The sequence below is a fragment of the Acanthochromis polyacanthus genome, chromosome 19 (assembly GCF_021347895.1).
Source record: "Acanthochromis polyacanthus isolate Apoly-LR-REF ecotype Palm Island chromosome 19, KAUST_Apoly_ChrSc, whole genome shotgun sequence".
Classification (NCBI taxonomy): Eukaryota; Metazoa; Chordata; class Actinopteri; family Pomacentridae; genus Acanthochromis; species Acanthochromis polyacanthus.
In genome coordinates, this window is record NC_067131.1 from 10,634,165 (window position 1) to 10,655,493 (window position 21,329).

Consider the following 21,329-nt stretch of genomic DNA (forward strand, 5'->3'; position numbering starts at 1 on the left):
TGACAAAAGTGTCATAAGACAGGATTAATAATGATTTTCTGTGCAAACATCGCAAGGTGTGTGTGTGTGTGCGTTTCTTGTGAATCATGCGGCGCGATGAATGCTGAAAGATACAAGGAGTCTGATTGTCTCTTATCAGTCACTTTACAGCTTTGAGCTTGACTAACCAGAGACATTTCTGAGAATACAGCGGCGCGTTTTTAATAATTAGTTTTTTTAGCAGTTCAGACAAAAATGAGGGAAAAAAAGAGGATATATCTCTGGAGCATTAAAGAAAAAATCCCTAACAAGATTTAGCATATTTAACATAGAAGAGATAATATGCCTCACCTTCATTTAATAATTAAGAAACCTGCCTGGTGGGGCTCATTACATGTTGCTCGTCAAGGAACTGTGCCTCATAAAAAGTTGTTTCTCTCATTTAAAATACAGATGGCTGACAAATCCAATAACAGAAAGAGAAATAGAGTAAATGAGTGCAGAATCATAACAAATGCAGATGCTTCCACGCAAAACACTAGAGATCTTAACTTATCTGACAAGATAAAAGAACAAACGAGGCAAAATCTTTTCCTGTAGAGAACTGAAGATAATCAGATGACGTTAGAGAACATTAGGATGCTTTAATGTTTTGTTTTTACCAATGGTTGGTATGTATATGGTGGCATTTACTGCAATATAGCATTCTTTCTAAGCTTTATTGTGATTATTTGAGTTTACTTTTAAGTGGAGTTCCTGCCGGTGCTCACTTTACACTGAATAATTTGATTTTCTATTCTTCCTACTCTGTTTGGCTCAACAAAACCCTAAAATATCCTGATGCACCATTAAAGATTTACATAGGTTTTGCTGTACAAGGAAATAAAAAAGTCTGGCAACTGGGGCACCAAAACATCTTATGAAATTTTAAAAGTGTTTCCATATTTAAAATAAATTTGTGGTCTTAATTTTGCATGCAATGATGTTTTTTCTTGTGTGTGTGACATTTACAAGGCTTGAAAGATATTTACATGTGTGAAAATAAAATCAGCTAAAAAGACAGATAGATAGAATTATAGTTGATATACATAACGATAAAAACTGTTTTATTGATGCTTATAGACAATTACACTAATTTAAAAACGCATCACTTCAGCATTTTTGTTGTGAAAACATCTATTTCTCATTTATCAAACACATCTATGCAAAATTTCAGAATCAGTGTTTCCTTTTCTGTTAACTGTCTCTAATTGTGTCTGTTTACAGTATTAAAACTTAAATTCAACAGTTTCATCTGTTAAAGAAAAAGGAAATATTGATGAAAAGAGGTGCAAAATGTTCTTTTTATTCTTTTTAAAAAAAAAACTACTTCCTTAAAAATGTAAACGTTATAGTTCACAGCTACAGATTTTAATATTATTTAGCATTAGACATGTACATTTGAGGCCGATCTTTGTCTGATATTTTTGTGCATTTCAAAAATATAGGAAAAACATGCAAAATGCTTGAAAATGTAATTTATATTTATATATTTTTCTAACTATTTGAAAAGCCTAGAAAAGACAAAGATTTAGTCTAAACACTACTTACTTAGATTACTTTTTTATACCAAATATAGAGTACAGGATATGTGTGTGATTTATTAATGTTGCCACAGACATGAAAATTTGAAAATCATAAACATTTTTAAATAATTATCTTTTTATTTTGGTTCTGCGTAACATCCTCGATGATGTGTAGTGACAAATTTCTGCAGGAAGTAAAACTAGTCATTCATGAAGCTAAATGACATTTATCTCTATGACAATAAGTGTAATGATTAATATTTTGGCTCTATCAGTAAACTGCTGAGTTTCTCTGACAGTAGACAACTCAGCTGATGTTTTTGTTGGACATCTTTTTAGACATGTTGTAGCTACTCTCAGCATAATTACATGAGAATAAGAGGATGCAGAATCCACTGAAACCTGCCATGAGATTCACATTTCTGTTGAGAACAACACACACTTGCAACATATGAAGCATGCCAAAACACTCGCTTGTTTCTATGCGACTCCTACGTCAGCCAATGATGGCATGCAACAGTTTGTCTGGACACACATCAACTATCCAACCGAGCGAAACTGATTAGTCAATTAACTGATTCCTCCATTGTGAGTAAATTAATTGGCATCTATTGCTGATATGGATAATAATTTAATAAAAATGCTTTTCAAGGAAAAAATGCCAAAAAAAAATCCAGTTCCAGCTTCCCCAGTGTAAACATCTGCTGCTTTTTCTTGTCTCATGCGACTGGAAAGTGAGTTTTCGTGGTCGGAAAAGATAAAAGAGTTGCATGTGTGACTTTTAGCTCTTGAAAACTGATTTGTTGAAGTCTAACATCTGCTTTCTAGATCGGTGCATCCTGCCTACAGCACTTTTTGTACATCTTTGGTCAGTATGACGTGATGAGTGTCATCTGACTCAAATGTTGCAATTACTTGTAAGTGCAGCACTTGCAATTCACCGCACGTGTTTAAAGAATCACACTTAACCAGTTCTACCTTTGGAGAGGCCTGCAGCAGGATCCAGAGTGCACCTGTTACACAAAAACAACTGGTGCCGTTTCTCCAAGGTTGCCAAGCGTCGCATCCATTGAAGAGTCCGCCTGGTATTACTGTGAAAGGAACGGATGTACCGAGTTTGTGGTTCAATTGTGTTGCATCAGATTTGGCAGAGTTGCAGCTGAGCATTTGAAGAACTGGTTTAATAACATCAGTGTCACTCAGACATTGTTTTTTTACTCTGTAATTTACCGTTTTGATTACTTGGAGCTTTTCAGATCTCTCTCTGGTGTGATTTTGAGAGTTGTTGTGTTTCAAAATAGGTGTGCAATTAAAGAAAATAACTATCCAAATGACCTGTATTGTGCCCTCTGAGATGGTTTATGTACTTGTTTCTCTCACAGATGAATTTGGCTGCATGTATCACACTATTGTAAGAAACTCTCCAAAAACAAATCCTCTCAACAACATAGCAGGGTTTCAACAAGGACAAACACCTCTAATCAGCCGCTGAATCTCTCAGCAACATCAGTCAAAAGTGGCACACAAGTGGATTACATAAAATCACAAAAGGACGCGGTCAGTAAATGTTAACCAGATACAGATAACGGAGACGAGAGAAAAAGGGAAACAGCTTTTTGTGAGCATCAGACATCAAAATCAGTGACAACCCCATGTGGAGTCACAGCTTGTTGTTGCTGCTTCCCAGACTGCTGTTATATAGCAACCACACATCTGAAACACACTGACGTTTCATTGTTTCCCTCTAAGTGAAGCACATCCTTGTGTATCATTGACATTCGAGAGCTTTTTCACTTGCAGAAGCTACATTTTGGTTGGATGTTTCCATTTCCAGCTGCCTCTGCTGACTGTATTTTGCTGCGAATATGAATAAACGCCAGCCCAAAATCTAATTCCGTATGATCGGCGGAAGCTCTGACATAAAAGCTTTAAATGGCACTGACATTGTCCTTTGAGATAACCGAACACGCGCAGTATTCCAGTGGTGTCGTGTGTGTGTTTTATGAGTTTGATCAGAGGGGTTTAGACAGAAGACAGATGGGCTGATCCTGCAACAAGAGCAGGAATCTTCCCATGAGGGGCATCATGCTACAGGCTCTTGGGAGGGTCAGAAAAGCTCACAGATCAATACACATTAGCTGCTTCTCCAGTGCCGAACATGGATTAGTTGACATCATGGAGCCTTGAAGGTTGCAGACTCGCTGTGTGTTTGTCAGCGAGAATTAGTTCCTCTGTTGATGAGTCAAGTAAGCATCACCATTATCCCCGATTATTCTAATGCAAGTTTTATGAGGAACAGTGAGGCTGGATTCATTTGGAAGCATGAGTGATTTCCATATTTTCTACATTTGAAGTACACTTTCATTACAGTAAACATTAAAGTATCACTTCTTTTTTTCAAGTCTTTCGGTTGTTAATTGCAATTAAAGTGACAGAACTGACCGTGATCAGAAAAATTCAACACATGTATTTCGGGAAATATGCTTATTTGAAGTGTTAGATGTGAAGGTCAACACCATTCTCATGCTGTCTTGTTAAGTATGGAGACAGGAGGTGACTAGCTTAGCTTAGCATAAAGACAGAAACATAAAGCACGAACATACCGCTACTGCCAAAGCTGAAAAATACGCTTTTTTGATTTTCAAGATTCTAAAGTTTGCATTATGTTTCTTCAATTCATGCACAGATAGCAATGTAAAAACAACAAAAGAACACGAGAAAATCCCTGCACAGGTTCTGTTGATTTTACATTGTTGCACAGGGACTCGGTGGTTAGCACCGTCACTTTGCAGCTAGAAGATCCCACTGCGTCCTGGCATGGGATCTTTCTACATTCAGATTACATGTTCTCCCTGTGCATTCATGGGTTTTCTCTGGGTACTTCCTCCCGCAGTCCAAAAACATGCTGAGGTTAATTACTGATTCTGAATTGCCCATAGGTGTGAATGTGAGTGCGCTTGTCTGTCTCTATATGTAGCGCTGTGACAGATCTGTAAAGGGTGTCCCCTGCCTTGGCCCTAACAGCTAGGATAGACTCCAGCCCCCTGTGATCCTAATGAGGAATAAGCGGTGTATAGATAATGGATGGAATCAAAAAGTTCATATTGCACAGGATTTAGTATAGCCGTCACGTTGTTCATCGTCAGACTGCTCCCAGCCCTCCAAATAATTTTTGGAACTCTCTCCGAGAATCCCGTTTTGTAAATGCATCAAGCAGCACACATCTGTGAAAATCGCTGGATCTCCTCCACTGTGTCAACATAGTGACCCTTCAACTTGACTTCTGCTTTGTGGAAAAGAAGAAGAAGCTGCAGGGAGCCAGCTTGACAATTGTGTTCTTGTTAGCAAAACACCACCACAATTAAAGCCCTCGCATCCCACCACAGTTCAAGTCATTGCCACTTGATGTTTTCTCTCAGACACCTCAAGATGTTTCAGTTGAACTTGCTAATGACAGTCTAACTGTGAGGGATGAATTTACAACCTCATGAATGTTGAAGGAAACCACAAGCATATTCTTGGTGCTCCTGACCTGTTGAGGTTTTCTCCAGTCTTGAAGACTGTGGACTCTTCTACTGTGAACACTGATACTTGGTCTCAGATCGTAGGCAAAGAACTTGTCACCAGTGATGATGAAGGTTGGGTCATACTGGGCCTATTGGACAGTCGCAAGTTAAAGGAAAAGGTCACAAAAAAAACAATTCCAAAATAAATTTTAAAAAATGAATACAATAAGTGCACACATTCATCTGTTGTGCTCTGGGTGCTGATCAAACATCATCTAGAAAAATATAGTCCCCATGTGTAAACGCTACCAGGAATATTGATTAAATTACTTCCTCATGGTGTAAATGCTCTTCTTCAGAGAAAAGCAAATGCCATCATGAGGTCACAATTCAATACATGTTCTTCAGAGCGTGACTATTATTTTCCAGGTGATGACTCACAAAACATGTCCTGATGTTGATTGTGTGACTTCACATGTAACTCTGACTCACAAGAGTTACTATTTCACACCTGCTGTATGCAACAGGAACAGAATCTAAACTTTATGATCGCACTTACGGTTTGTGAACTAATCAGACCAAAAAACCGTGCTCATTGATATGTTAATTAGTGAGCTGGTTGGCATGTTTATGTACTTTGGATACAGCTGCTTCGCTCAGTCTTTTCCAATATTATCACGCAAATGTGGCTTTGAGTCAGCCTTTTCAAAGTCTTTTACTCTTTTAACTTTCACAAAAAAGGTAACAGCACTTAACAAAGAATCCTATTCCATCTATATGAAGCAACCTTAATAAAAAATAATCTGTAACATCTGTACAATGTCCTATGTGCTGTCAGGATGCTTGATGACACAGATCCGACACCTCCGACAGCCTAATTTAGCAAGTATTTTTCTTTAAAGGTGATTTTTTTGGCAAGCATCTGTTTACGGAGGCACTGATGAAAGAAAGAGGAGGATTCACAGAGATTTGACTCTCATGAGAGTCCTCATGTCTATTTATTCTGGCAGGAGCGGGCCGACTGAACGAAGGACTTGCCAGAACAATAAACAATATAAAAACTACTGAAGGAGTAACTGAACGCACCGGAGTAAAACAATCACCCGAACACGACAGACAGGCTTTTAAATAAACGGCTCATGTTGTCGTAATGGGTGGAAGAAGCAGTTCTAGTCATATACATTAGAGAACACTGTTGACTGGACTGATCTCTAGTTACTTGTCTTTGAAATTCCTCTTGGTGGAGGGTGGGATTTTGGAAACATTTGTGACCCAATTTACCAGCCGTGTTGCTGTAACTTTTATAATGGAGAAAGTGGAATTTACATTTTCATTATTTCCGCTTGAAATAAAGTAGAGAAAATTGAGTAAAATGGCTTTTGAAAATTAGACAGTGGAATTGTACTATATTATCATTCTGTATTCTGCACAAGCTCTTTTTTAGTACTTGCATTGGGAAAAAAATTAATTATCCCAATATAACAATTTATATACAACAGAAACTGAAGAAATACATGCCATTGAAATTATTTTCCTGCCTTTTCTCCCAACAAAATGCATAAAGATTGTTTATTTTATAGCAATTCTAAGTAAAAAATTACTCTCCTTAGGTTCTTTAACATTAATTCTGACAACAAAATGTCGCTTATTTCAATTTTTTTTTTAAAGTGGGCCACAAGTAGCACTACAGAGCGATGTTTTAAGGTCTTTGCTTCATTTGTGTTGTGTCCTCCCAATTATTTAAAGTACTCCAATGCAGCTAAGCAAAGGCAGGGAAGAATAAGAAGACTGCTGGTTGGTGAAAAAGGATATAAACAATGTAGATTCCACCGTGTATTTAAAAATCAGTTATGTAAGGAGCGAAGGGCATTCATCATGTCATCAGTGATACACACACTGTGCGCTGGAATGAAACGCTGAATGCAGAAACTTCCAAGAAAACTCAGAGGCACTTTAGTTGTCATTACGGCCTTAAACTGATACTTGAAAGCTAAGAGGAGATATGTACAGAGTGTGACAGTTTACAGCAGAATAATAACAGCCGAATAATAAACACTGTCAAAAACTAACACAGTTATTATGTCAGTGCTGTCAAAACACATCTTTGGAATTTCTTAATGGCAATATTTCAGCTTTAGATACAATTTACTGATTTTCACCCATGTGGAGACATTCTGGTGCACAAATGAGACTTTAAATTCAAAGCCAGAACTGAAAAACAGGCAGTCGACGTGTTATATTTGTTGTCTCTATGTACATGTAGCAACTTAAGATGTGTAGGAAAACACATCCTTTGCTATTTTGCAAGGGTCTGCGCGAGTTCTAATGATAGTACCTGGATAAAAGGCATTACTCTGCATAGCTGTAGCCTATATAGACCTGGTGCACTGGCAAAAGTGCTGGCTAAGCAGCTCTGGCAATGACTTCTTTTACTGCGTCTTCAACCTACTGGGGCCGGCAGTATTTCATACAGTAAATTTAAGTTTGCGTGGCTTGGATCTCTCGTGGTCTTCTCGCTATTATTCTTTTCTGACCCATATGTCTGGCACTGGTGCAAAAAGAAGAGAACGCTGTCAGAAGAGAAATGTACAAAAAATGTCGAGGCACAACTCCAGTGGAGATTTCGAAGATGGAAACTTTTTTAACTGTGATCACAGCTGCCGTCTGATGCGGAGGTGAAGCCGACGGTGTGAAGCTGAGCTACAGCTGTCTGAGTCGGTTCACTGACGCCGGCGGCTGTTTGAGTCTGAGGAGCCCCTATAGGCGCTTTATGGGGACTGTCACATGCATTTCCACTCTCCCCTTTGTTTCCTCGCCTTTTATTCAGTTAATCATCCTCATTTTCTGTGGACGTTAACGCTTAATCTGCTTCTGCAAAACACAAAAGGGAAGGTGGGTGTGCTTTATGTGTGAAGCCCAGGAGCAGGAATTAGTCAAAGAGACAACGGGGGAAAAATGGTTGTGGCCTTTAGTTTGACATTTTTGACCACAGCAACACAAAGGAGCAAACACGTTTTTGCTTTGAGGCCAAATCCTGACAGCTCAACACAAATGAGGGTAAATGTGGTGGCTTTTTTAGGCCCGTGTCTCACACACTTACTGTACCTGTATGTTAGCCTGCAGGTGTGTTAGTGCTGTGTAATCAAAATTAGAAATGAGTGGGCCCGAACTTTTAAAACAAGTAAGTTTTTGTCATGTTCTAAATGCTAAAATGTGGGGATAAAACAAGACAGATTGGGGACAAATCCCTTTTTAAAACTTTGTCTGCAACTGTATATTGTGTACTACATGTTTGAGGCAATTGACAATTTAGTTTCTGCATTGGACTCATTTGTAAAGCTGTGCCGGAAAGCCACACATTTTTTGACTCATTTGACTGACTGTTGGCTCATTTTTCACTGCAATTTAATGTCTATGGAAACTACACAACCATGGCTAGAAATAAAGAGCACTCCAGTATGTCTTCTGTGTACTTCAACAAAATTGGAACATTCTAAATCACAAAAAAAAAAAACATAATTTCTTCGATTATTTATGTTGCAAAATTTTAAAAAGAACAACATTTTTTCCAAGCGCCCACAGGTGTTCCCAATACTGGAGAAAAAATTATCAACGTGCGTCTACATACCATAGATATTTTACCACCGACATTTGTGTTTTATTTCTATATTTGCCTCCTTTCTGCTCAACATGAACACAGCCTGCAGTTAAAGCAAAAAGTCCCAGAATTTCTATCATGTAATGCAGCTTGAAGTACTTTTACATTCACTGTTACGTCGAAGAATACAGCATTTCTCGTTTTTCCAGAATTGGGTTAGAGAAAATGCTTTTTTTTTGGTTAATTTTTAGATGCAACATGTAGAATAAAGGGATTTTTATTAAAATATCATGATTTTCTATGTTTGCTTTCGGATAGTCCCAGATGATACATTCATGGACTGTCCATTGATTTTTTTCCATTAGTGGCTGCACATACTATGCATATTTCACTTGTTATATTTTTAATTTTAAGTTAACTTATCATCTTATCTACTGTGTAAACGCTGCCTCCAGTTCAAACAAAAGTCCCTGAATTTTTGGTCACGAGACCGTCATGTCTGTATGGTTTGGTTTGGGAGATCCGCATATTTTGTTTTTTGGAGAATCTAGCTAGAATAAATGAGACATTTTTGACAAACTGTAGAATAAAGTGATTTTAATTAAAATATCATGAACTTGCAGCTTAGATTTAGTTAGATTTTGCAAGGGAATATCACAGATGCAAAGTTCAAGGACTATTAAAAAGTTAACAATTTAAATGTGCTTTCTACTTTCATACTTTCTGGCTTTGGTAAATTAAAAAGATGACATGTTTTTTGAACCTGAAGTTTTCAGGTTTGGAGGATTAAATAAAAGCCTCCAACATTAAGAAAAACAACCAAGTTGGAAAAACAATATTTGGCTATTCATGGCTAAAATAAAGCCCCAGAACATTCTAGAAGGTCAGTACTGTGATGATATTTCAGAGGAGAAACAATAAACAAACTGTTTAAAGATTTGATTTTGTCGTTCAAACGTGGTCATGATTTTAGCGTGTATTAATTCTGCTTGGAAGATCTGCTCACCTTTTACCCACCTTCTTATAAATGAATTTCTGCACAAACTACAAGCCTCTAAGTGCAGCTAAGCTAATGTATTTTAAGTAATTTTAAACTGAAATACTGAAAGAAAAATAAGAGACTGCTGCAGTAGTTTTTAATTTAAAAAAAAGCTATTTCGAGATTACATTTCAACTTGTGTGTTTATGTTTGTGCTAAATGCGCGGCAGACATGTAGACTCAGTGAGGTTCTATGGGAATTTTCTGTCCAACGCACTTTTTGTTTAGTCGCCAAAGCTCTGTGTGTGGTGACAAAAGCACCTAGTGTTGAAGACAATGAGGGAAGCGGAGAGGGAATGTTGTCCTCTCACGATCGGAATGCGTCCCCTTGCCCAGGTCACAATACTCAATTCAGGCTGGGCCCCCGACTAAAAAACATGCCACTCTGAAATACCAGGTGACGCTTTGTGCGAGCCATTCATTATATCACTGTCACATGTCCGTCTCCGGGCTTATTGAAGACGGTCGGGCTCAGGGGTTGTGGACGAGGCCCCTCTGTTTGTTTCCATGAATCACACCCACTCCTAGTCAACTGCAGAGTGGCTTAGTTCATGATAATTGCATTTAATCATAGTTATTACGGCCCAATGCGACTCGCTTTGTGATAAAAAAGCATTCACTCTTTGGCAAAGTAACTAAATTACATATAATCAATCTGTTGGTCATGTCGTGTGTGGTTTTCATCTGCAGGTTCAGCCTACTATGACAATGTGCGGCCGTTGGCTTATCCGGACTCAGACGCTGTTCTCATCTGCTTCGACATCAGCCGTCCAGAGACGCTGGACAGTGTGCTGAAGAAGGTCAGTGTCACATGAACACAAGCGTTAATGCTTCACCCTTAAAGTTTTCTCTTACTGACATGGCTGAGACATTTTTCAAGTCACATGTTGACTCTTTTATAGCTCGGGGGAAATGGATGGGTTCTGATAGTGTCTAAATACAATATGTAGGTGGAGTTGAGGAGTCATGGAATAAATTCCCGAATAAAATCACTACATAGAAGAATCAAATGGTGCAGAAATGCCTTCTCGTGTGCACATATAGCAGTTCCGAAGCAACATTATCACTTATTTGGACTCTCGTTCCTGCTCATTTGACAAATTTAGGTCCAATATTCACTCTCCTTTCAACTCGGACTTTGGTCTCTAACATGCTCCACCAGCTACTTCCTATTTATATCTATCTGATGCTGAAGTTCTTGAACGAATATCTGCCTGTTGAGGCCAAAATAAAGCATTGACGTGTGAGCCAAAACAGTAAAATGAGCTGAAAACAAGTTGAAACTGATTGAAGTCCTGTAGAGCCGAGGAGAACTGCAGATTTAAGTGATAATTACCATTTATCTCTAGTTTATCACTATGATGAATTCCTTTCTCCATTGCTACTGTAAAAATAGGCGTTTTTAGCTACTTTATGCTTGAGAAGTATGTGTTCGCCAAATCAAAATGCTATATTTGTCCTGTTAATAGTGTGTATATATCCACTGCTGGCCCTACGCTGTAGGTCAGTATGGAAACACTGTTCATGAAAATGCAACAGAGAATTTCCCCTTGGCTTAACTTAAGAGGGCATTTTTCTCCAAAATGTGGACATTGTCTTACAGAGTACTTGAGCTATTAAGACATTTTATAACCTGTAGATACTTGAGAGATTACTGCAAGCAATAAGATTTTCAAAATAAATTTGGCATGCAAATATTCTGTTAAAATGCACCCAGTCCCTGAGAGTTTTAATTTTCTGAAAACAAGAGAAAATTACTTCTAATTTTTTGGTAATTTTATCTGCTTGGGAGACAAATATTTTATTTGCTGGCATGAGTTTTTAAGTGTCTGAATTTTTCCACTGTCAGTGTGTGAATGTGTGAAATCCGAAGTGTTTGGGGCGTTTGACCTCCTTTCAGCCGCGGACATTCCTGCAGCCTGCGCCATCACTCATCAATGACATCATCAATGCAAGACCAAACACTTATCTTTCATGGTTGGCGAATTCTCACACCTACAGGGGGTCCACTCCAGAGCTACCTTGAACTTTGACATTACCAAATGACCTGAGCAGTAGCGGTGAATATACTGATCTTACAATGCATGCGCAGGATGCCAAAGTGACACGTTGAGGGGTCGTTTTATTCAAAGTTTAGAGGCAAAGAAAAGCAATTGATTTAAGTGTTAAGGCAAAGTGCCACTGTGTTTTGTGCTCGTCGTAGTTTGTAACACTTTTTGTCTGCCATTTGTGACAGACCTGTGCCTAACCAGTTTTTCCGTCCTCCAGTTCTTCTTTAAGAGGGACTTTTCTTTCTCAGCAAAAATGCCTCTCCACTCTTTATCATTTCCCTGTTTACTTTTTGTATCCTTTGTTCTCTTCATCTCCCATCTCTTTGACTAAACTCTCTCTACCCGGCTATCACTTTAGCTTTAACACTTCATCCCCCTCCTCTGCTGCTGGCAACACCCTTTTCTCACCCTTTCTGTTTTTCCTAAGTTTCTGACTAGCAGCCTGCCAACAATCCTTTATCTCCTTCTCTGTTTTTTCGTTTTTCCTGCCTGGTTGAAGCAGCAGCAAATTTTGCAAATGAAATGCTAACGATGAACAAAGCTGCTCAGTTTGTAATGCTCAGCTTCGACACGTGATCGTGCGACTGTGAAGGCAAGACACTGTGCAGAATGGTAGAAACACAGCAAACAGCTCTGGGTGATGCTGTGATTGTAAATGGAAAATGTCAATTTACATACAGCAGTATGTGGAATTTCATATAGTTTTCCACGGATTTAAAAAAAAAAAGACTGTCAAGCTGTAGTACATTGACTGTCAATATTGTTTCGGAATTTTCCTCCATCAATTTACTAATTAAATTATTACATATGTGTATATATGTCAACACTTGTGAATCTACAACACAATGTAATGTAATGACTGGGTGCAACTGCTGCCAAAAAACTGTAAAATTAAAGTACAATATCCTCATTAAAGTGCAAAAATTATGCATTTACAGATATTTTCACACTGTTATTTCTCAATTTTTTTTCTTCAAAGAAAGTCTATGCATTATATTGGAGGTAATGAAGAAAAGGTTTGCTTCATTTGTGTCTAAAATTAAAAGAGTTTGAATGTTAAAGCTCACATAAATGTAAAATTGATAAGATTTCGGTCACGTTATGTTGATAGTGTGGGTACAAAGTTTTATAGGGGGAGCTACATGTTTAATTATAGACAGTGACTGTCATCTTATGTAAATCTTATGCAATTTGAGAGAGCAGAAAATGTACTGTGTACATATTATAGTAAAGTTGTAATATAGTGTAGTACAAGAAGAAATAAGTGTAATTGTTGAGTTGTTTAATTTACAAAATACACTTTTCTATGCATTAAAAAACAAAACAAACGGAAAATCTCTCTTATACTTTATAAACTTAGGATTATTACCTTAATATTTAAAAAAGTCCTCAAATTTAATAATGTAGTAAGTAAAAAATGTACAGAAAATTTATCTCATGAACATTTTTGGTATAAATGTCATTTAAGATAAGACAATTTGCAGTGTTCATATTGTACGGATTCCTCTATATGTAGACATTTATCTATTTCACAGATTCATTTGAATGTGGAAAATAACAGCACTGCACTCAGTATTCTCTGTGTAGAAAGACCTTAATGATGCACAGATTCTTCCATATGTAGAAAGATACTATTCATGCTGCACAGATTCTACTGATATTCCTCAGTTTTCAATATGTAGAGAGAATTTCTATTGTTCAGAGCATTTTAAGCATCGAGTAAGACCGCTTTTCCATGCGCTGGTAGTAATTTTACAGCCTTCAGTGATATTCAATTTTCATTTAATTTGTGCTTCAAATCATTCACGTTTAAAAGACATATATGACCCTAAAGCCACACTGTCATTTATTTCTCACTGTAGAACAGCACTGCTTTGAGCTAAATGTTAATGTCGGCACATTAACGTGCTCAAAATGACAACATGCGGGTGTGATGTTAACCATGCTCACACTTACATTCGCTAACTAAACACAAAGTGCAGCTAAAGCCCGAAAAATTGGACAAAAAAAGAAGTTTTGATCTAATGATGGTCTTCATGAAAAGTCAGGTCACCAGAGTCATTAGAAAGTCATTTGGGTTCATCCTTTGGGCATCGTCATCAAAGTTCAAGGCGATCCATCCAGGAGTTGTTGAGATATTTGCCCCTGAACTAAAGAGGTAGATTGACCAACTGAGTAAAATTGCTATTCCTGGAGCAAAGCTGCTGGCAGGGCTAAAAATATCCCAACTGAACATGTGTAATGTGTGTGATCACACAGTGTCATTAACAGGTCATTACACCTCATGAATCCCATTAAATAACAGAGGACATGACCTCTTTAGTTGTAGCTTCAGCCTCACTGCTTCTGATATGTGTGCTTTTAAAAGTGCAGCTACCTGGAACTGAATTCTCAGTTGAGGCTATCAAAAAAACAAAAACAGAGACAAACAAACAAATACACAACCCAAAAATAACCTCCATGTTCGTCCCTTGATAAACCCAGACTCTCGTCTCCAGCAGCTCACATTCTGCTGCTTTATGCTGCTTACCAATACTTAACATTAACACAGACAATGCGCCGCTCTACCCCACGGGCCCTTTGTGACTCATCTAAATTGCTGCTGTTCACCAGTTGCACACAGTTTGGCAGAGAGGCCTATTGAAAGGCAGCAGCTCACTCTGCACATCAGCACGCTGCAGCCCCACAACAGCAGCGACGCCGGCATCCAGGAGAAAAGATCTCTTTGTAAAGGAGAACAAATGGAGCAACGGTGCTCAAAGTGGTTGCCTCTGCCATGGTGTGAGCAGATAATGAAAGGAGTCTCAGAGAGAACCGAGCGATACAGAGAGAAGGAAAAGCATTTAGTGTTAGCTTGAGTCATGTGTCTGGCCTGTAATGAGTATTGTCTGACTGTTTTCTTTCTTGTCAGCCGGCAGTTTATGAACGTGAACATTGTGCAGCAGCTCACAAAGCAGCGACAGTATATTAGTTCTTGTTCCTCTTCCATCCTTCTGCGGGTGGTTGGGACCAGTTTTTTCCAGATTGTCATGTCAAGTGAACATTTAAAGACATAATGTGCTGCAAGTCGTGGCCTCGGGGCCTTAAAGGATACCATAGCAATGTTTCTTATTTAAGGCCGCACAAAAGCACAGTGTCAAAAAAATGCTTGCGGATGTGTTTGGTGTGCTGCTGCAGGCTACAGATGAGAAGATTAAACGTAAACTGGAAAGTTCAGTCCATCAGTCACTCCAGCCGTGATTTTATATATCCGTACAGTTAAGGCAGAAAAAAAAGCACAACACGGTCAACAATTTAAGTGCTAATTTTAAAATACTTTGAAAAGAAACGTGTTTTGCGTCACAAAATAATTGCAGTTAATAGTTGTAGATGGGTAAACAACGTTTTCTAAGATTCACTGGTGGAATACGGATTCAGATATTTTACTTGAATGAATGAATGGTTTATTTCAGTTACAGTGTTACGGTACAATAATTTCATTTTGTGCGTTCAGCTAACAAAGAATTATTAAACATTCTTACAGTAAACATTCTTTTTTTTTTCTTTTTCTTCCTTCTCTCCCCCCTTTCCTCTCCTTTCATTTCTCCTTTCCCTTCCTCTTCTCACAAAAAAGAAAGGAAAAAAAAAGAAAATAATTTTACAAGCTCTGTAAACGAAAAAGGAATAGGCCGAAGCTGAGGCTTATTTTGCCTATCCTGTATTTATGTAAGCAAAAGAGTAATTAATCCACTTCGAAAATATTCCACTACAAGTAAAAGCTTTCAGAACATTCAGAAATAAAAGTATGGAAGTAGCTGCGGCAAAATTTAGTTAAAATATAAAACATGAAGGTACTCATCGAGCAGTAAAATGGTTACTGTCAATCCTGTTTCCACAGATTGCATTCCTATACCAGTAAACTGCATTCTCAATTAGGTAGGTTTGTGTTAGAGGAATGCTGGAATTTTATCCGGAAATGAGGTTTAGAATAAAATCATGCATAAAATCAAAACATGGACAATAATTGGGTGGTTTTCACTTGACACGAAGGTTGTGCAGAAGTGCAATATTTGCCTCTGAGATGTTGAGTAGAAGTATAAAGTTGAACAAAATGGAAATACTTGAGTTAAAACCTTGAATTTGTACTTCGATGTAGTATATACTTAGCTACATTCCACCACCACCAAGATTACATTCACCCCTGTCATTCCAAATACAGCATCTGCAGTTTGGTATCAGTTTATATCTTTATCTTTAGTGCTACATGGCACTGAGAAGTATAAACACTCTTTCCCAAAAAACAAAACAACATTATTTTCTCTTTTGACACACAGCAGCTGTAAAAATAAGAGTGTAACTTAGCATGTAATGGCAACTTTTGGTACTTTGGAGAGTTGATAGTGGATGATGTTATTATGAGTCAATTACAATACTTGTTCGCTTCACAACACAAGGGTTTAGTACACTGGTAATTACTTTGTGTTTGGTTTTTATTATTACTTTCTGAAAACTTTTTGTCCATTATTCTTTAATTGTTTTTACTATCAGCTTGCCAGTTATCTGCAAGCCCTCATGAATCTGTACCAAATTCGCTCCACAGATAAAGTTTGATTCGTTGCACATCACTGGAGAGGCGATTTTCAAGTGGTAAATTACTCTTTAAGCAGGTAGTCAGGAGTTTTGACCTGATGTGACTGTTTTCAACCCAAATGAATGTCAGTTCAACTCGGGTCACTTCACTTCATGTATGAAAAGTTTAATAAATATTGACTGTGCCTGCATTTTTCTGCGTTTGCACAAGGTTACTTCATTCCAATTAAGGGAACTCCTGTTATACAATTATAATTTAGACAGAAATGTGCTTTCAGTTTCATGAAAACATTATTTTCCACCCTTTAGTTTATTGTGACAGAACTTGACTATTCTGCACGAAGACTTAGCAGCAGTTTTAAATGAAACGGAGCGACTCCACGCCTTAATGCGTCAATTAATCATCAGCGATTCACCTCACTAATCTTGAGGTTGAATGTTGGCAGATTTATACCTGCCAGGTTCCACAATCTTATGAAAGCCTTCTTAGAAGAGCGTATGAGTTGCATATAAAAGGGATAGTTCAGGTTCTTTGAAACTAACTAGAAACTCCCGTGTTCTTCGAGGTAAAATTACTGCTTCTGTGAATGGAGTTTGGTGGCTTTGAAGGGAGCACAGAAGGATTTAACAGCTTCATTCAACTGTCAGAAAGGGTTGTTGGAGGTAAAGTGGTTGAAATATTTTAAATGCAGCAATTGATTAAAGAAATATGGATTTTCTTGGTGGATAAAACAGATTTTGCTGCAAACACCATCCACAATAGTTCATTGTTGAGCTTCCATCCCAGTAACACAGTCTAATACACCAAACATGGATAAGCACCTCATGCAATCCCACTTTAAAGTAGCTAAATTATCCCACAGTTTTGAAATGAGATGCAGCAAATTACGCTATTATTCTCTGCGAACTGATATATTTCGGTCTCTTTGCTACACAGTGGCAAGGTGAGACGCAGGAGTTCTGCCCGAACGCCAAAGTGGTGCTGGTTGGCTGCAAGTTGGACATGAGGACGGACCTGAATGTCATGAGAGAGCTCTCCAAACACAGACTCATCCCCGTCACCCACGAACAGGTGAGCAGAGCAGAGGAAAACACCACTCAGCTCTTAAATTTGTTTGTCTGCTTTTTCATAAAAGCCCGTTGAGTATCTGCGACCATCAACCGTGTCAAACCTAGCTTGAAATTAGCTGCTGTTCCCGCTTCCACGGCCTAACACTGCAATATAAACTTTGCGTGTGTGAAGAGCTGAGCAGTAGCTGTGTAATTCAGCTTTATAATAGTCTGGAACATATCATTTTAAGTGCATATTGTGACGTTCTGCTGCAGTGATATTTATCTGCTTGAAGGGACGCTGATTTACGTAATAATTTAATAGCATCAGTCCAAACAAAATAACACTTATTACTTTCCCCTCTCTTGTGCGCACAAACAAAACTTCGGAAAATGAATTCGGAGAATACCATTTGCTTCAGATCATAACTTCCACAAATACAGAAACACAAGGCGTATAAAGGAGCTGGAACCGAACAAAGAGGGAGACAAACAGCAGGATGTGCGATAATACAATTGTTTTGTTTGTGTCTTAGAGCAATGAACGGTGGCATGCATGAATTTTAATAGCCTATTTTCATGTAAATGTGAATTCCCACTTCTTGGCAGCCTTTTGTCAACAAATTAATATTTTCCCATACCTCTGACAAAGCAAACGTAACAACCTCTGTTGTCCTTCAGTAATGGCATCGGAATTGGTTCATCAAGATCTCAGATTAGTGTCTCGGCAGAAATTTGTCTGGATTCAACTTTGAGGAAGCCTTTGGTTATCTCAAAACAGCACAATTCCATATGTATTCTTTTTTAGTTTTGGTGTCTTCAGTATCCATCTTCAATGTATAAAAAATAATTATATAAAAATCACTTAATGAGAAGATGTGTTCAAACTTTTGACTGGCAGTGTGTGTGTGTATATATATATATATATATATATATATATATATATATACACATTAGGGTGGTCTAATAATAATAATAATTATTAGAACACCCTTGTTTCCTTTGATTTCTTGTTCATTTTAATGCCTGGTACAATTAAAGGTACATTTGTTTGGACAGATATAATGATAACAACAAAAAAAAGCTCGTAACAGTTTAATTCAAGAGCTGATATCTAGCCATGCATAATATAATAATAATAAAATGATGCAAGGCACTTTAAATGGTACAGCAAAATGAAGTCTTTTGTCTTTTTAATGTATTCATACTGAATTATATACAGATATGGCATCCATCCACCACAAATGTTCATTTTATAACCTCGAATAACGTCACAAATTCAGTGACACACGTTTTCAGTGGGTAATGGGACTGCTAAAGTAAATATCACCATTGAAATGATATTTTTCAATGGAATATTAGCAATTTTTTAGCATAAAAGTGTGATAACTCATCAACCAGTAGCCTCTGAAATAAGCTCCATCCATCTGCTTTTTAGTGTTTTATAAGATAATCCTTCGTTTCCGGCAGCGCAAACACAAGCAGACTACTTCTGTGGTGAAATACGTGGGAGCACTGTGGTCAGAAAAACAACAGGAAACCAAGCACAGGTTTGAAATGGTTTCAGTTTTCAGTACTTACAAGTGTGATGCTTTTCTTAATGAGCCACCTTCAAAGAGCTGCGCTGCAAACAGCCGCTAACTGGCATCTTCGCATTCCACCCACTTGACCCACTGACTTGAACCTTCAGGGTGAGTGCAGCCACCAGAACAAACTGCTCACGCACTGTGTGATGACTGCTGTAATCGGCTTACAGGCATCGGAATAAACACTTGAAGCGTCGGAGGGTTTTCATTAATACAGAAATAATGCTGCCTCCCTGCTTGAGTACAGCTCAAGCCTTTAATATTTTTCATTCAGACGGAATAACGTTGCCCCGGATGGCAGCTCGATGCTTCTGCAGTGTGGTTTATCTGTGACACTGATGGCTGCACACCTACGCTGTCACACAGTATAGACTTTCCATTGCCTAAGAAATTGCACAATCAAAAAAAGAATAAAGTGAGTCGATCTGGAGATGACACAGCAGAAGTGTTGTTTATAAAAGCTAAGGAAGTCTAGATTCCCCCTCACATGTTGAGATAAGCAGGTGAGGAAAATGAAAGCACCATATGCCGTTTCGACCATCATATTTAAGACTTTACACCTTTGTGCTGGACTTCAGTTGCACAAACAGACCTTGAATATTTCATAGCAGTGATATTTTCCATACACGCCAGCTAACTATCAGGGTTCTGAGAGTGTAGGCTTGTATTAAGTGGGAGTTTTTACTGTAAATGACCGAGCATAATGGTCTGATATTCAGAAAAGCAAGGAAGAGACAAACAGCATGAATGCCTCCAACACACATTTCTAATTTTCAAAAGCATCCACTGCATACGCTTGTATGCAGTGTCTGTTAAAAATCACAAGAAGAATCCACCCAATACCAAATATTATGTTGCATAGCTGCTTTTTTTTGGTTTGAATTAAACTGAAGTTTCCAACAGAAATTGAAAATAAGCATTACTGAAGGACATTTAAGAATACATGATAAAATAAAACATAACTTCAACCACACAAACACTATCTGTTCTTATGTCTAAGTAACAACTCTGACCAGCTCTATAGATGAGTCATTTGCAATTGGACTTCAAACAAACACAAACTGAGACATATGGTTGGAAAAATATTAGAATTCTAAAGCTACACTATACAATATTATAGCAACAGCAGGTAAAATTACTACATTTATTGCTTTCTGGCTTTTAAAATTTAAAATTTGGTTTGGAAATGATGATGTCAGTAATGCAAGCAAAATTCTTCATGACAAGAACTTCCTTTCAATCCCTTTTTAGACATGTGATAAGCAGTATTGCTGGCTTTATCAGTCTGTTTATTGAAATTGTAGGGAAAAAAACAATGAGAGCGGTGTTCATTTTGGCTTGCAAAAATGTGTCTTTGGCACTCTCTGTGATGCTTTTGGACCAATATTGGTGCTGAAATGTGCAAGGAAACCTTGAATGGCTTCACACAACTGAAAAAACTGCTGCTTGTGCATGCCTAACAGATAATGCAACTGCAGTTCAGACTTGTGCTGTGTTGCAAGCGATACAGAAATGTCAAGAGGTCCAACTTAGTAAGACTGTTGTCGCAACTTTAGAAAAAGTTACCAGTCACTTACGCCGACATGAAGCCAACATATGGAGATGCAGAATTAAGATGATTAAATTAGATTAGGAAAAATCCCAAGCAATTTGTTTTGATTGGAAAATTGCATTGAAGTTGTTACATGAATAAACTAAAGGAACATTAACTTGCCAACATGCCAAATAAAATGTTTCAGAGTCGTCACACCGAAAAGGTACATTTTTCCTCACTTCTTCATAGACTACACGCCTTATTTTGCAAAACCGTATTGCTCCTGATAGTGATGTTTGTGACTTACAACTAGAAGATGACTCACTAAATCTCTGTTATCACATGGATAATATTTTAACTGTGAATTCGGACTCGTGAAATTGGCATCTTGGGAAGACTCCTCACTTTGCCAGAGTTATTCTTACACTGTAAAGCCCGGTTGTGCTGCTGTAATTTTGCAGCATAGTTGTAATTACTCCACAGCTGCATGTGTGTCCAAAGCGGCAGCACTTGCAGTGATGAAGCTCTAAGAATTACTACGTTGCACCATCCTACCAGCTCACAGTCCTACTTTTTTATCTCACCTCCTTCATTAACCTACAGGCTTTATGATGCACACTACTGTTCAAAAGTTAAAAATGTCCTTATTTTTGAAAAAAAAAAGACATTTTTTATGTGGTAAATCAATATTTTAGCTGGAAACGGTTGATTTTTAATGGAATATCTACATAAGGGTACAGAGGAACATTTCCATCAATCATTACTCCTGTGTTCTAATGCTACATTGTGTTGGCTAATCGCGTGCGCAATTATGTCAGCACATGAATAAAAGTGTGGGTTTTCATGGAAACA

General features: G+C 37.8%; 1 protein-coding gene across 2 annotated transcripts in view; it reads left to right on the forward strand.

Moving 5' to 3' along the window:
- LOC110959317 (rho-related GTP-binding protein RhoN-like) overlaps positions 1-21,329 on the forward strand; it is a 59,343-nt gene that overhangs the window by 36,602 nt on the left and 1,412 nt on the right. The window contains exons 3-5 of one of the 2 annotated variants that reach the window (XM_022206123.2): positions 10,378-10,487; positions 17,245-17,379; positions 18,828-18,907. In XM_022206123.2, coding sequence (XP_022061815.2) covers positions 10,378-10,487; positions 17,245-17,379; positions 18,828-18,907 — 325 coding nt within the window. The remainder of the gene's footprint in view (positions 1-10,377; positions 10,488-17,244; positions 17,380-18,827; positions 18,908-21,329) is intronic. The other variant, XM_022206125.2, reaches the window with a different exon arrangement.